The sequence below is a fragment of the Babylonia areolata genome, chromosome 8 (genome assembly GCF_041734735.1).
Source record: "Babylonia areolata isolate BAREFJ2019XMU chromosome 8, ASM4173473v1, whole genome shotgun sequence".
Lineage (NCBI taxonomy): Eukaryota > Metazoa > Mollusca > Gastropoda > Neogastropoda > Buccinidae > Babylonia > Babylonia areolata.
Genome location: NC_134883.1, coordinates 50314401 through 50329400, shown reverse-complemented (window position 1 = coordinate 50329400; position 15000 = coordinate 50314401). Strand labels below are relative to the sequence as shown.

General features: G+C 45.6%; 1 protein-coding gene across 3 annotated transcripts in view; it reads right to left on the bottom strand.

The window, feature by feature from the left end:
* The window catches only part of LOC143285231 (CD151 antigen-like), a 118327-nt gene that overhangs the window by 11722 nt on the left and 91605 nt on the right, over positions 1 to 15000 (bottom strand). For all 3 annotated transcript variants that reach the window (XM_076592483.1, XM_076592486.1, XM_076592484.1), the window contains one exon: positions 592 to 792. In XM_076592483.1, the coding sequence (XP_076448598.1) occupies positions 592 to 792 (201 nt within the window). The remainder of the gene's footprint in view (positions 1 to 591; positions 793 to 15000) is intronic.

The window sequence follows — 15000 nt, the reverse complement described above, 5'->3', positions numbered from 1 at the left end:
GAGAGAGTTAAAACCCTTTTAATGATACAAAACATTTTAACACCAGAGCAGTGCTCGGGCGCAGGGCTCAGAGAGTTAATGTGTTTTCACAATGACTCTTTTGTGGGGGTTTTACCGTTTTGGGTTTCTCTTGATTCCGATGTTCTATTCCCAAGTGACGCCCCCTTAATCTCAAATGTTCCCGGCATGCACCCGACTTCCTTGATGGCGCCATAGTTACAGAGACATACAGATAAAAAGGCACCCAGCCACACAACCAAGAGAGAGAGAGAGAGAACGGACAGACAATCAGCCCCATCGTGGTCCGCTGAACCATAAGCAACACGCTTTGAACCGATCTGCCCCACGTAGACCACCAGTGACGTCCCTTACCGTTCCCAGCATGCATCGGACTTCCTTGATGGCGCCGCAGTTAAAGAGATATAGACATCGAGAGACAAAGACACAGATAGAAAGAAATATTCCCAGCCACACAAACTGGAGGGAAAAAATCCCTGCTCCTAGCAGGACGGGTAATCAACCCCACTGGACTATAAGTAACGCGATTTGAACTGATCTACCCCTTCGTAGGCCACTAGTGACGCCCCTTACCGTTCCCAGCATGCATCGGACTTCCTTGATGGCGCCGCAGCAGCCGAGGAAGGAGAGGAGGATGACCACGCCCCCCGAGGCGATCAGCAGGTGGGACAGCGTGTAGTACAGGTCCCCGCTCAGGATGCTCGACACCTGGGACACACGGGAGTCGCCCGTGCGGATGTACACCCCGAAGCCCAGCAGTCCGCACCCGGCTATCTGCACACAGACCCGACACGGACATCAACACAACCATCCACCCGGGTGACTGTGGGAAGGAGCATCTTTGGGTGTTGTCAGCGTGGAAGTCGGTTGATTCAATGGTAAACACATACACACATGGACACCGCCACAACCATCCACCCTGTGACCATGAGAAGGAGCATTTTCGGGTGTTTTCAGTTGGTTTAATGTAACACATACACACATGGACACCAACACAACCATCCACCCTGTGACTATGAAAAGGAGCATTTTCGGGTGGTGCCAGGGTGGAAGTCGGTTGATTCAATGTGATGGATGGTGGAGTGATGGCCTAGAGGTAACGCGTCTGCCTAGGAAGCGAGAGAATGTGAGCGCGCTGGTTCGAATCACAGCTCTGCCGCCGATATTTTCTCCCTCTTCTCTAGACCTTGAGTAGTGGTCTGGACGCTAGTCATTCGGATGAGACGATAAACCGAGGTCCCGTGTGCAGCATGCACTTAGCGCACGTAAACGAACCCACGGCAACAAAAGGGTTGTTCCTGGCAAAATTCTGTAGAAAAAATCCACTTTTGATAGGAAAAACAAATAAAACTGCACGCAGGAAAAAATACAAAAAAAATTGGTGGCGCTGTAGTATAGCGACGCGCTCTCCCTGGGGAGAGCAGCCCGAATTTCACACAGAGAAATCTGTTGTGATAAAAAGAAATACAAATACAAATACAACCATCCACCTTTGAAAGTTCTACTAAAAGAACCTCGTTAGAAATAACTTCCCCCAAATCATAGTTACTCTCTATGAAATACTTGGGCAAGAAGATACGTACCTGCTGACAGTGAAACAAACCATGATGCATGCCGAACTGCTTACCACAAATGCATATAACATTTTTACTATACTTTGTCTTCAGCGCGTTAGTTCATTGCTCTATTTCTACATTCCTTTAATGTACTTCATAATTGTGTTTATGGTTTTAGTTATTATCATCGTTATTGAATTGTTACTGTTAAAGCTAATTTCATGTTAGTTATGTATTTCTTAGTAGTTTTCTACCTTTTCTGTGTTATCCTGACTTCTGATTTCCCTCTCCCCACCCCCTCTCTCCCCACTCCACCCTACTTTATATATATATATATTTTAGTCGTCTAATATCACTAATATAGAAAAGACGCTAAACTAAAGAACGACCAACCATCTACTCTGGTGACTATCAGTCCTGGCAGCATGGGGTGTCGTCCGTCAATGTGATACATATACAAGCGTAAGCATCAGCACAAGCATCCACCTAATGCCTGTCACTTCTGGTGACCGTGAGAAGGAGCACCTTTGGCTTTGGTAGTCGGTTGATTTAATGTAACACACAAACACACATGGGCATCAACACAAGCATCCACCCTGGTGACCGTCAGTCCTGCTGACTTTGGGAAGGAGCATCTTCGGGTGTTGTTAGTGTGGAGGTCTGTTGGTGTAATGTGTGTGTGTGGTTCGTCCGTCGGGATCGACGAGGACCATCTAGTCATCCTGGGGGTGGGTGGGCTGGGCTCTGTGGGTGCGCAGATGACTGGTCAGGCCAATCCGCGCCCGGAAGGTTCTGACGCAGTGTGGACAGGGGATGGTGGCGGCTGTCGGGGACTTGCTGGCACTGCTTTTTCTGGCCTGTCTGCGTTGCTCTGCTGCAGCGATTCTGTTGGCCTCACAGGATTTGGCGCCTTTGTGGACAGCTGAACGCCACTTTGGTCTGTCCATTGCATTCAGCTCCCATGTGTTGTGGCTGATGTTGAAGGCCTTCAGAAAAGCTTTCAGAGTGTCTTTGAAGCGCTTCTTTTGGCCTCCATGGGAGCGCTTGCCATGTTGGAGTTCGCCGTACAGCAAAAAGAGAAGACAATAAACGCACGCACACACTGGTAACTTATTGAATAAACTCAAACGGAAACAAAGAACAAAAAGTAACAAACCATGCACTAAAGACTCAACCTTGATTTATAAAGATTGTTCATGATAACCTGTTTTTACACCACTAATATATATATATATATATATATATATATATATATATATATATATATATATATATATATATATATATATATATATACATATGATAGTCAGTCGTGTCCGACTAAGACCATCAGAACCAGCAGAGGAGGCAACTGCTGTTTCGACTATTTGGGCTAGAATTTGATCATAGTGGAGAGTGTCTTGCCCGAGTACATCCCCACTCTCTCGGCCAAGAGGGTTTTAGGACAGTCGGCGTTGGGATGGTTCCCAAAGGCCAACTAGCCCACAAGGCTGCAGCACTAAGAGCCAGTGCAATTTTGCCTCCTAGTTTGAGAGTCATAGTCCTCCACAAAAGACTAAGCTGTAAATGGTTTCCCATTGACTGGAGAAACCATTGATAATACAGCACTCACTTTGCTGTTGGCCCAAATGTAAACTTATGTCAATCTGTGATATAAGCCGAGTGTTGGGCCTAATACTACCACCAAATACACCACTAATACTACCACAATAAACAACACTGTAACGCAATAGCACTACAACTGCTGCTAACAGAGAGTCTGGTTGTTTGCGGCTACTTCTGAATTTAATGGGGAAAAAAAGATCTGAAATGGCCCATCTCGGGTCTTCATCACGTGAAGGCTGTAAGACGTTTAAAGTCCAGCAGACCCCTATATAATATGGTCAAAACATACAGAGCTGAGACTGAAAATCCAACAGATCACCATAGTTAACTCGTACAGAAATGAAACCCAAATCCGACATAACCCTAATTAACGAGGCCAGAGCTCAGACCAAAAATACAATAAATCCATAGTCTACAAGGATAGAACTAAAACCCTAAACCCTGGGTCAACAAGAGCAGAGTTCAGACCAAAAAAAAATCAAGCAGACCCCCCCCCCCCCCCCCCCCCCTAGTCTACAAGGACAGAGCTAAGATCCCCATCCCAACAGATCCTTCAACAGCAAAAAGAGAGCCGAGCACCCGAAACCCATTGGATCTCTACAGCCGACACAGCCCGAGCTGGGCGTTATGTTCTTGTTAGCCACACGCACACACAACAGATGCTGCTTCTTATACAGAAATGACGGACATAGGTGTAGTCAGAAGTCTCACATGACATGGTTATTATGGTATGTCGTTCTGTGTTCTTTACTTCATTGCACAGAGCTATCTATGTTGAAATGCACGGTGTTGTTCTTTTTTTTTTTTTTACAGTATCGAATAGGGTTTCACAATGTCCAAAATTTTAGATAAAAAATTCCAACAAAATGATTCATCTGGAGCATAAACCAAAGATACGTATGCATCATCTAGTTCTATAAAATTATGGTTTTGTGCGTTCACCAATGCTACTGACTAAATGATTTAATAACAACGCATTCTCATAGCTATATATTTCCAATGGCCTTCACCACCAGCCATCTCCATAACAACCTTTTCCTCCCAACATTCACGAGACAATCTGTCATCACTGTGCGCCGCCATTCCCCCTTCCTCTGTCTGTGTGCCTCTCTTGTCGGCCAATCAGTCACAGCGGGGTTGTCTGCAGACTTCTTGCCCGGGGATATGTCATGGCAGCAAAGCCCTGCCCCCCTCCCACTCCTTCCCCCCATTCCCCCCTCCCCCTTCCCCACGACCCCCACTCTCTCCCTCCTCGCCACACTCGGGACACGCAGAAAATGTCACATCTCTAAAGCCTCTTGCAGACCGACAGTCGGACGCCTAGTATTTGTTTTCACAACTCATACCTGCCCGGCGCGGCAGCTGAATGCTTAAAACGCCGGATATTTAATCTGACGGTCCTGGGTTCCAATTCAGTTCACGGCTCCTGGAGGGTTAAAGGACGTTGTTTTTTTTTCGATCTCCCAGGTCAACAAATAATTTGGCCTGCAACTGCCTACCCCCCCCCCCCCCCCCACCCCCACCCCTTTGTGTGTACACGAATGTAGATGATCAAATCCGCGCGTTAAATATCCTGGAATGTATCTTAGGCTTCGGTGGATATGGAAACAAGAACATTTCCAGCATGCACACCACCGAATACGGAGTACGGTTGCCTAAATGGCTGGGGTAAAAACGCTCATGAATGTGCAGGCCCACTGGCACATACGAATGAACAGGGGCTGCAGCCCTAGAAAAAGAAGAAGGGAAACACACATCTCGGACATATAGCACTGGCGTTTGTGTCTCAGTGGCATTGGCACTGGCTTTTGGCACTGGCTTTTCATTTCTCAGGCCTTTTGCAGTGGGTCATCTTTACTGAAAATCAATTTCGTCATGGGTTTCCATGTGTCCAAAGCCTTTTGCATGGAGTTTTCCTATCTCCAGGCCTTTCGCAGACAGTCAAAGACATGGCAAACCATGACAGTCAGCTGATAGTCACCAATTTCTCATGTGCCAGCATGGAACAACTTTACTCCCAGCCAATGCACTGCACAAAAAACTAGGGATTGAATACCATGTAGGACACTACAGGTGTTGTTTATTCCACACACAGAAAATATCGTCCCCCCCCCACCCCACTGCCCCCACCAAAAAAAACCCCCAAAAAATCCCAACAAACAAACAAAACAAAAAACAAAAACAAACAAACAAACAAAAAACAAACAAAAAAAAACAAAAAAAAAACCGAGGCAGGAAAACAACGCACAGCCTAGAGCTTTTGAGGCCGAGTTCTTACATAAAAATATCAGAAAGTAATGAAAAAAATGTGGGGTGAAAGATTTAAAGGCCACACACACACACACACACACACACACACACACACACATACACACACACACACACACACACACACACACACACACACACACACACACACACACACACACACACACATACACACACACGCAAACACACACACACACACATACACACACACACACAAACACACACACACACACAAACACACACACACATACACACACACATACACACACACACACAAACAAACACACACACACAAACATACACACACACACACACACACACACAACACACACACACATACACACACACACACATACACACAAACACACACACGCACACACACACACAAACACACACACACACACACACACACACACACACACACAGAAGGCCGACAGAGAAACAGAAGGGAAAGGGGGGGACACCAAATTCTGCCAACAACACAAATATCAATCAGGAAACATGTCGTGTCCAAACCCACAGCTTTTACGACTTCCAGCAATGCCATCACCCCAGGCTTCAATCTACAGCAGTCTCCAATTCTAAGCCGTGGAACCATCACAAAATATCGAGAACACGTTTTCTCCGAAGATGAAACGGCGACCACCATTACGGATTGCGCACAACAGAGCGCACGTTATTCTACAAACACAGTAATTATTGATGCTCACAACTGAATGTTTTACTGGACCAATAGAATCGATTAGACTGTCGTTGCCAAACAGGGTTCTCTTCTCTAAACCTTATGGGTTTTACTTTTTTTCTTCTGTTGTTTACTCTCTCTCTCTCTTTCTCTATTTATTTCATTTCCATATTTTTGTTGCTGCTCTCTTTGTTTATGAGTAAAACTGAAAAAGCCTCCCCCCCTCCACCCCCCCCCCTTTTTTTTTTTATTTCGCTGAAAACTTGTATCTTCTGTTTATAATGTGGAAAATTCAAGTTCCGAATGTCAATATATGTCACTCTCCGTTTGTACTCAGTCTTTTGGAAATAGATTTTTTTTTATACGGTTGCTGGTTTTGCAGAAAAAGCGTGTTGGAAATGTAGCAAGGGGTGGCGTTTTTAACAGTAATGTCCAAAGATACATGCTGGGTATATTTGTATCGCTTTGTTCGGCTTTAAAAAAAATTACTTATTCAGAGGGACAGACGTGGTATAAAACTGTATTGTGTTGTGCTGTGTCGTTCTACTTTTATGTCAACAGATTTTTCTGTGTGAAATTCGGGCTGCTGTACACGGAGAGGGCGTGTTGCTGCTGTACACCGCCACCAATATTATTTTGTTTTTGTCATTCCTTCATTCATCCATTCGTCTATTGATGTGCTTACTAGTCTGTTGTTGTTTTTTTGTCATCGTTTATATATATATATATATATACTTGTTTATCTGCTTCATAGGACGCCGCCTCATCCACACACACACGTGCCATCAACTACGCCACAGTCTAGGTCGATGCCATAAGGTGACAGACGCTCTGTGACTGTGCATCAATTCCCCCAAGAGCTGCTGAATTAATCAGCAGACACACACACACACACACACAGAGCCCTCGCCATCTGGCGCTCGCCACCACGCAATGCAATAAGTCTGGAACCGGAATGCCATGGGTCTCGTTGTCTGTCAGCAAAAATGTACTGCTCTGCCCGTTTTGACTCAGACCGACTCTGCACATACTGGCAGTTGTTTTCGGTGAGTCTGTGTGTTTGTATTCAACTAAGCCTCTTTTTTCAATTCAGCTGGGATGACTTGTCCAAAATCGGTCAGCTAAAAGTCTTTTCGTATTCAACTGCGAAGAACAGTCCAAATTAGGTCAGCTAACTCTTTTTGTACTCAACTGAGAAGAACAGTTCAAGGCCGATCATTTAAAAGTCTGTTTTAAAATGGGAAGAACAGTGTCAAGTCGTTCAGGTGAAAGTCTTTGCAAAACGTCGTTCAAATGAGGTTCGAGGTTAGGTAAGAGTCGTTTAAGTTAAATCCTTTACCTGGAAAGGATAACCATACGTAATCCAGCAGAAAGAGTTATCCAAAACTCATTCAACTGAGAACGTTTGCGAACATCCATAATTATGATATTTATCATACCCTGTTAAAGAGGCTGCGTCGTCAGAATTACGATTTGAGATTGTAACCACTGACAAGCAGAGTTAAGTCAGTTTAGATAATTATCATAGGATGCCATCCAGATTAAGTGCTATGCTCAGTGAACCAGCGAAATAAGAATAATCATAGAATACGATTCGGATTCTTGTATGGATATAAATACACAAATGCACTGTTTTGTGAGCCTATGTTTCTCATTAGGTGTGTTTTATTCGATTGTTATTCCTTCAGGTTTTGTCTTCATGAAAAACATTGTGTAAAAAGCACATATTATATGAAGCACACGCAGAATAGTTACCAGAGCATATTGCTGCAAGTGCTGGATGCAGCTCTGTAGACCTATACTGTAAGAGATGCTGCACACTGGAACTCGGGTTATCGTCTCATCTGAATGACTAGCATCCAGGCCACCACCCGAGGTCTAGTGGAAGGGAAAACATTCTGGCGAAAGTGAGGGGGGTGGGGGTGGGGTTTGTCTTGGTCGTTTCCCTGCACCAGAATTAATTTTGCCTGTGTGGCAGCGCAGACTGGTTTGGAGTTGTAGGAGAGAGGTTGTCAGTGAATAATGACCCCGGAAACCCGGAAATTAAGTCGTCGATAGATAAGTGTGTGTGTGTGTGTGTGTGTGTGTGTGTGTGTGTGTGTGTGTGTGTGTTCATGTTGTAGCATGTGCGCGTTCGTGCTAACGTGCGCGTGCCTATGTGTGTGCTTGTACGCGCGTTCGTGTTAGTGTGTGTGTGTTAGTGTTAGTGTGTGTGTGTGTGTGTGTGTTAGTGTGTGTGTTTATGCGCGCGCGTGTGCATCGTGTACGTGTGTGTGTGAAAGACAAGACAGAAACAGATGTATAAGACAGATCTGTGGACACGGAAACAGACAGAGAAGAGATTTCAAAAAACGAAACGAGAGGTTGTTTTTTTTTGTTTTTTTTTTTGGTGGGGGGGGGGGGGGGGGGAGGGGAGGGGGGCTGGGGGGGAGGGGAGTGCAATTAATGACAGGAACAGCAGTCAGAAGGAAATGGTCCAGCCACAACAGGAAATGGAAATCACCTTAACGTCTTCTTTTTGTTGTTGTTGTTGTTGTTGATTTCTTCCACACATCGATCCGCGGGAAAGGCCACTGATCCTCTTCTTTTCCCGAATTTAGCAGTTCAGGTCATCTGCTGAATGGGATTTGGTTGGTGCCCACTACCCCCTCCCCTCCCCTCCCCTCCCCTCGCCCCTCCACCCACCCCCTCTCTCTCCCATTCCAATCTCGTCAGATCAACAGAAAATCACAGAGAGAAGGCAAGTTCGCCAGAGGCAGGAAGCGAGGCACGTCCAGCTGGTCCATGATGTGATGTGTGCTTCAGGGCTGTCTTGGTGTGGGCTGTTTGGATTTGCTCTAGGAGGGTGATTTGAGGACTGCAGTCTGCACACAGCACACACACACACACACACACACACACACACACACACACAACACACACACACACACACACACACAACACACACACACACACACACACACATGTATACTCACACACCCACGCACGCAAACACACACACACACATACGTACATACACACACACACGCACAGACACACACACACACACACACACACACACGTACTCACACACCCACGCACATAGCACACACACACACACACACACACACACACACACACACACGCAAACCCACACACATACATACACACACACGCACGCAAACACACACACACACACGCACGCAAACACACACACACACGCACGCACGCAAACACACACACACACGCACGCAAACACACACACACATACGTACACACACACACACACACACACACACACACACATATAAACACACACACACACATACGTACACACACACACACGTAGGCGCGCGCTCACACAAAAATCATGCACACACATGTGCACACATGCACACACAGATATGCACGCGCGCGCTCACACACACACACACAAACACAAATACACACACTCACACACACACACACACACACACACAACACACACACACACCTACCTATTTTTCACTTCCATTATCGCTGTCTTCATCACATAATGGAGAAGGAACAGGCGCAGCACGATTTTTGGACTCTCCTAATCAAGAAAAAGGAAGCTGGCAGATAATGGGATTTCTATTCTCCCTGCCGAGAGAACAGATGGCTTTGGACTGGAGAACGTGTGGAGGGAACGGATATATGGATTTGGAGCACTTCCTCATTGCAGTCGTCGCTAATTCAGTTCTGGTTTAAGACTGCCCAACAGGCAAGACAAGAAATCACATATGGACTCTTCATACCATGGCGAGGACGGGTTGGTGGTTAACTGGTGTTGAATTCTTCGACCAAGGCAGCAGGGGTTGGTTAGTTCACGACAAGGGATAATCGTAGAGCTTGTAGAGCAGCGCCTAATGGTCTGTGTCCCTAAAGACAATGACTCCCACACCCCCAGCTGAGAGACGCTGATGTCACACCTCCAGAGCAGCATCTTCAAACTGCGCTTCTGCCCTCCTCCTCCTCTCTCTCTCTCTTTTTTTTAACTCACTCAGTACGGCCAGTCCTCTCTTCTCCTCTACACAGACCCCTCGGATGTCCAGTGGGTGTCTGAATGACCCAACCTTTAGCTTCCGTCGTCAGAATTGTGGTATTCTTTGTCAACATTCACCTCTTCAGTATAAGAGCGTTCCGCTTGCAATATTTTGATGATGGTAATTGGACTGAAACGCTGTTAACGTCGTCTATTTCGCCGTTCGTATGGAGAGAGTTAATATGATGTTCAGACCTCGTGTTGATTCCTGTGTAGTTATTGGCTCGCCTGATTTAGAATCAGTTTTACAACCAACCAAAGTTTGTCGCGCATTGTTAACCTGCGCTGAAAGCGTTCTTTGTCAATGTTGGGTTGAACCAGCTTTTTTCTTTCTATCTATGATTGTGTGCTATGACTTGTGTGCGTGCGTACGAGTGTGCTTGTGTGTGTGTGTGTGTGTGTGTGTGTGTGTGTGTGTGTGTGTGTGTGTGTGTGTGTGTGTGTGTGTGTGTGTGTGTGTGTGTGTGTGTGTGTGTGTGTGTGTGTGTATGAATACTTTTCACTAATATTCGGTATCTTGTGTTCAAATTTTTCCTTTTTGATATTTACTTGTGCGCGTGCGTTCTATATGTAAACGCCCAGGGTCTATTTTTCACGATTAGGCGAAAATGCTCATAATAATAATGATGATGATAATAATAACACTCATAGCAAGTTCGTTTTTGATTCTATCATATCAGTGGCCGTGTATGTCACAGGAAGGGGGAGAAGTTCTTTCAGGAAGAGAGGCTCTTTCGTAATGAAGATGATGCGTAACCAGTACACTTTTGTATTTTTATTATTTTAATTTTTTTTAATACATCTAGCGCTTGCACTCAAAAATGGACAAAGCGAAAGACGCAGACTGCAAACAAAGAGGAAATAACGAGATAAACCACAAGTGAAACACATGCATCACAGAAACAGCCTCCCTGTTTCTCCATCATCCTTTCCAGCACCACCCTCCACCACACAGCACAGCAAAAGAGAAGGGGAAAAAAGATATGTGGGAGTAAATGAAAAAAAAAGTAAATGAAAGGGGAAAAAAAAGGCGAGGGAGAGGTAGAGAGACAGAAGGGGGGACAAAGAAAGAGAAAGAAATCTCTCCACATAAGTACCGGTGTAGCAGTCTCAAACTACACCCCTGCTAGGGTTTTTACTCCTGGGTTAAATTCTGAGCTAGCCTCGAATGGGTCCGCCCCGGGTCATTTGTGGCCAGTCGAGACAGACCCTCTAGTCATTCGGATGAGACGATAAACCTAGGTCCCGTGTGCAGCATGCACTTAGCGCACGTAAAAGAACCCACGGCAACAAAAGGATTGTTCCTAGCAAAATTCTGTAGAAAAATTCACTTCGATAGGAAAAAGAAATAAAACTGCACGCAGGGGAAAAAAAAGGGGGTGGCGCTGTGGTGTAGCGACGCGCTCTCCCTGGGGAGAGCAGCCCAGATTTCACGCAGAGAAATCTGTTGTGATAAAAAGAAATACAAATAAATAATGAGGACAAAATAGATAGAATTTACCCTTTTCCACGGGTCTGATCAAGCTGTTGAAAAAACAGGGAGATCATTCTGGGCAGACTGTACTGCCAGACACCCTCTCTTCAGTATACAACTATTTCATTGTTTATCTACTCCTTTGTTTACGAACAAATCCAAACCATTTTTTCGGTAGGGGGTATGCACAAATCATAAATGGACAAAGTCGTCCAATTCCAGTGAAATAGTTGCAGAACTGACTGATTTATGAATGTGTGAATGAAAGTGTGGGCAATCTTTCACCCACGAGGTGCTGCGAAGGTTAACAACTTGTTAGGAATAAACGTGGGGGAGTTCTACTTTGATAGTCTGTACTGGTTCGAATTTACTTACCCCCCCCCCCCGCCCCCCAGGGGGTTGGGGGTTAGACGTGGGGTCAGTTCAGGCTAGTCTACAATGAACCCCACATCCATCACGAAGGATGAGGTGTGGTAATATCCACCTAGTGGGGTGTGTCAGTTCTTACTCTGGTCGATATTTATATTATATCATACCATACCATACCATACCATACCATACCATACCATACCATACCATACCATACCTATACTATACCATACCTATACCATACTATACTATACTATACTATACTATACTATACTATACTATACTATACTATACTATACTATATCACATCACACTATACTATTCTACACTACACTTTACTATACTATTTATCATTATACTATACTATATCATATTATACTATATCACATTATATTATATCATATTGAATTAAATTACATTATATTATATCATTTCAAACTTAGTCGATATTCACCCTCAGGCGTCATTGTTGGCAATTCTACACAGACCAAGGAGTTAATTTGGACCAGGCATATTTGACCCCGGGGTAAAAAAAAAAAAAAAAAAAAAATCAAGGGGGGGGGGGGGGGGGGGGGGGGGGGGTACGAACGGAGATGCTACACCGGGCACAAGGCCTGTCTCTTGTGTCCACTCGAATGGCTGGCTGCAATCCCTCAACACGACATCTCAGCACGGGGCTGCATTAACCTGCAGGCTTGTGAGACATGCACGTCCAGACGAGCACGAGCACAAACAGTGACCGAGCCAGAATAGCATGCTGGGGAATACATGAGGAACAGACTCAAAATCGATAGCGGCAGATTCCTTGTGAGCATTTTTTCCCCCCCTCTTTCACAATTCTTTCTCAGTAATAATTGTATCAGTGGCGCAAAGAAGAGGCGAGCAAAAAAGAAGGAAAGAAAGAAAGAAAAAAAGAAAAAAAAGAATGAAAATAAATGAATGAATAAATGAGTATCAGTATCAGTATCACTAGCTCAAGCTACACCACATCTGCCAAGCAGATGCCTGACCAGCAGCGTGACCCAACGCGCTTAGTCAGGCCTCGAGAAAAAAAAAAGAATAAAAGAATAGATAAATAGATAAATAAATGATTTGGTAAGACACGCTTTTGAGATCCTTGAAAATCCTTGATACAGAAATGCGGCCGTGTCCATAATTATACCATCACCAAACAATTAAGTACGGTACTCAGTATTGTTTAATTTCAAACACGGTATGTTCTTGAGAACTAATCAAAACTAGAATGCCGTATCAAAATGCTTAATCATGCTTATTTTACCATGCAGCAGCCCGTTTGTTCTTTGTGACGGTCTATAAACCGTGTGTCCTTATTGTCCGCGATCTTGCGTCTTTATCGTGATGACAACGGGGATTTATATTCCACACAGAGACACAATCAGGCAGAGAGGGAATGTGATTGGTTAGACTCCCTCAGTGAACAAAAATGTGATCACCGAGCTGCAGAAAAAGAGAGAAAGAGAGCTAGAGAGGCAGCTAGGGAGGGAGGGAGACAGACAGACAGACAGACATGCAGAGAGAGAGAGAGGGAGAGAGAGAGAGAGAGAGGGGGGGGAGAGAGAGAGAGAGAGAGGGAGAGAGAGGGGGAGAGAGTTGGGGAGGAAGGAAGAGAGTGAGAAGGAGACACATAGACACAGGCTGAGAGAGAGAGAGAGAGAGAGAGAGAGAGACAGACAGACAGACAGAGAGACACCGAGAGATACAGACAGACACAGAGACAGAGACAGACAGACAGAGACAGACAGACACAGAGACAGACAGAGAGAGACACCGAGAGATACAGACAGACACAGAGACAGACAGACAGAGACAGACAGACACCGAGAGATACAGACAGACACAGAGACAGAGACAGACAGACAGAGGCTGCGAGACACCGAGAGATACAGACACAGAGACAGACAGACAAGGCAGAGAGACACCGAGAGATACAGACACAGAGACAGACAGACAAGGCAGAGAGACACCGAGAGATACAGACAGACACAGAGACAGAGACAGACAGACAGAGGCAGAGAGACACCGAGAGATACAGACAGAGACAGACAGACAGACACCGAGAGATACAGACACAGAGACAGAGGCAGAGAGACACCGAGAGATACAGACAGACACAGTGTGAGAGAGATGCACCGTCCACATAACTCTGACGCAGGCCACAAAAGAACCCACGCCGTGATAAGACAGGGGGCACAACTATCTACAGCACACGGCACGGCGGTTCACTCCCCCCAAGACCATTACGTGCTGCTCACGCAACGACCGGAAGTACGTCACTGTCTGCACGTGATCACACAGAGACAGTGGTCGCTGAAAGAGGAGCCCTGCTTCGTTTTTACCTCATTAACCCTTTCCTGGCTGATAACGTACTTCCCAGGTGAACGGGCCTGAAGGGGTTATCCTTGTAAAGTTCTTGTGCTGCTCTGGAGGCGTGACGTCAGCATCTCTCAGCCTGGAACATTGTCTTTCCTACAGTTTAGTCGCTTGGACGCGAGTCGTCAGAGTGAGGGGGGTGGCGGTGTGGGGGTGGGGGGTATTTCTGGGGATGAAGGGGGTACAGCCCCTTAGAACCAGGCAGCAGCCGACGTATATTTGTCCCGGACCTGATAAGACAAGGACTACCGAATGTTCCTCCCTCGAAACCTGTGGACTGACGTCACCACCATCGTTCGCCAAGTGCGTGTGGAGTTCAGCCGCGATTAACCCCTTGACTGCTGAATCCTGATGACAAGAAATCTGCTTGGTATGAACCTGAAGTGCAGGGACAACTCCTTGTATACTTTTTAAGTGCTGTCATTGATTTTGGATGGACAAAATTAAGGGGGAAAAAGAAGAAAATCCAGAGGAAGCAGTCCAGATAAAAATGGTTACTGACTTCCTGACCTGTGAACTCAGCCTTTGCTCAGAGCAACAGCCCTTCACTGACGAGCATACACGTAGGCAGCAGGCAAAGGGTTAATCAAAGGAG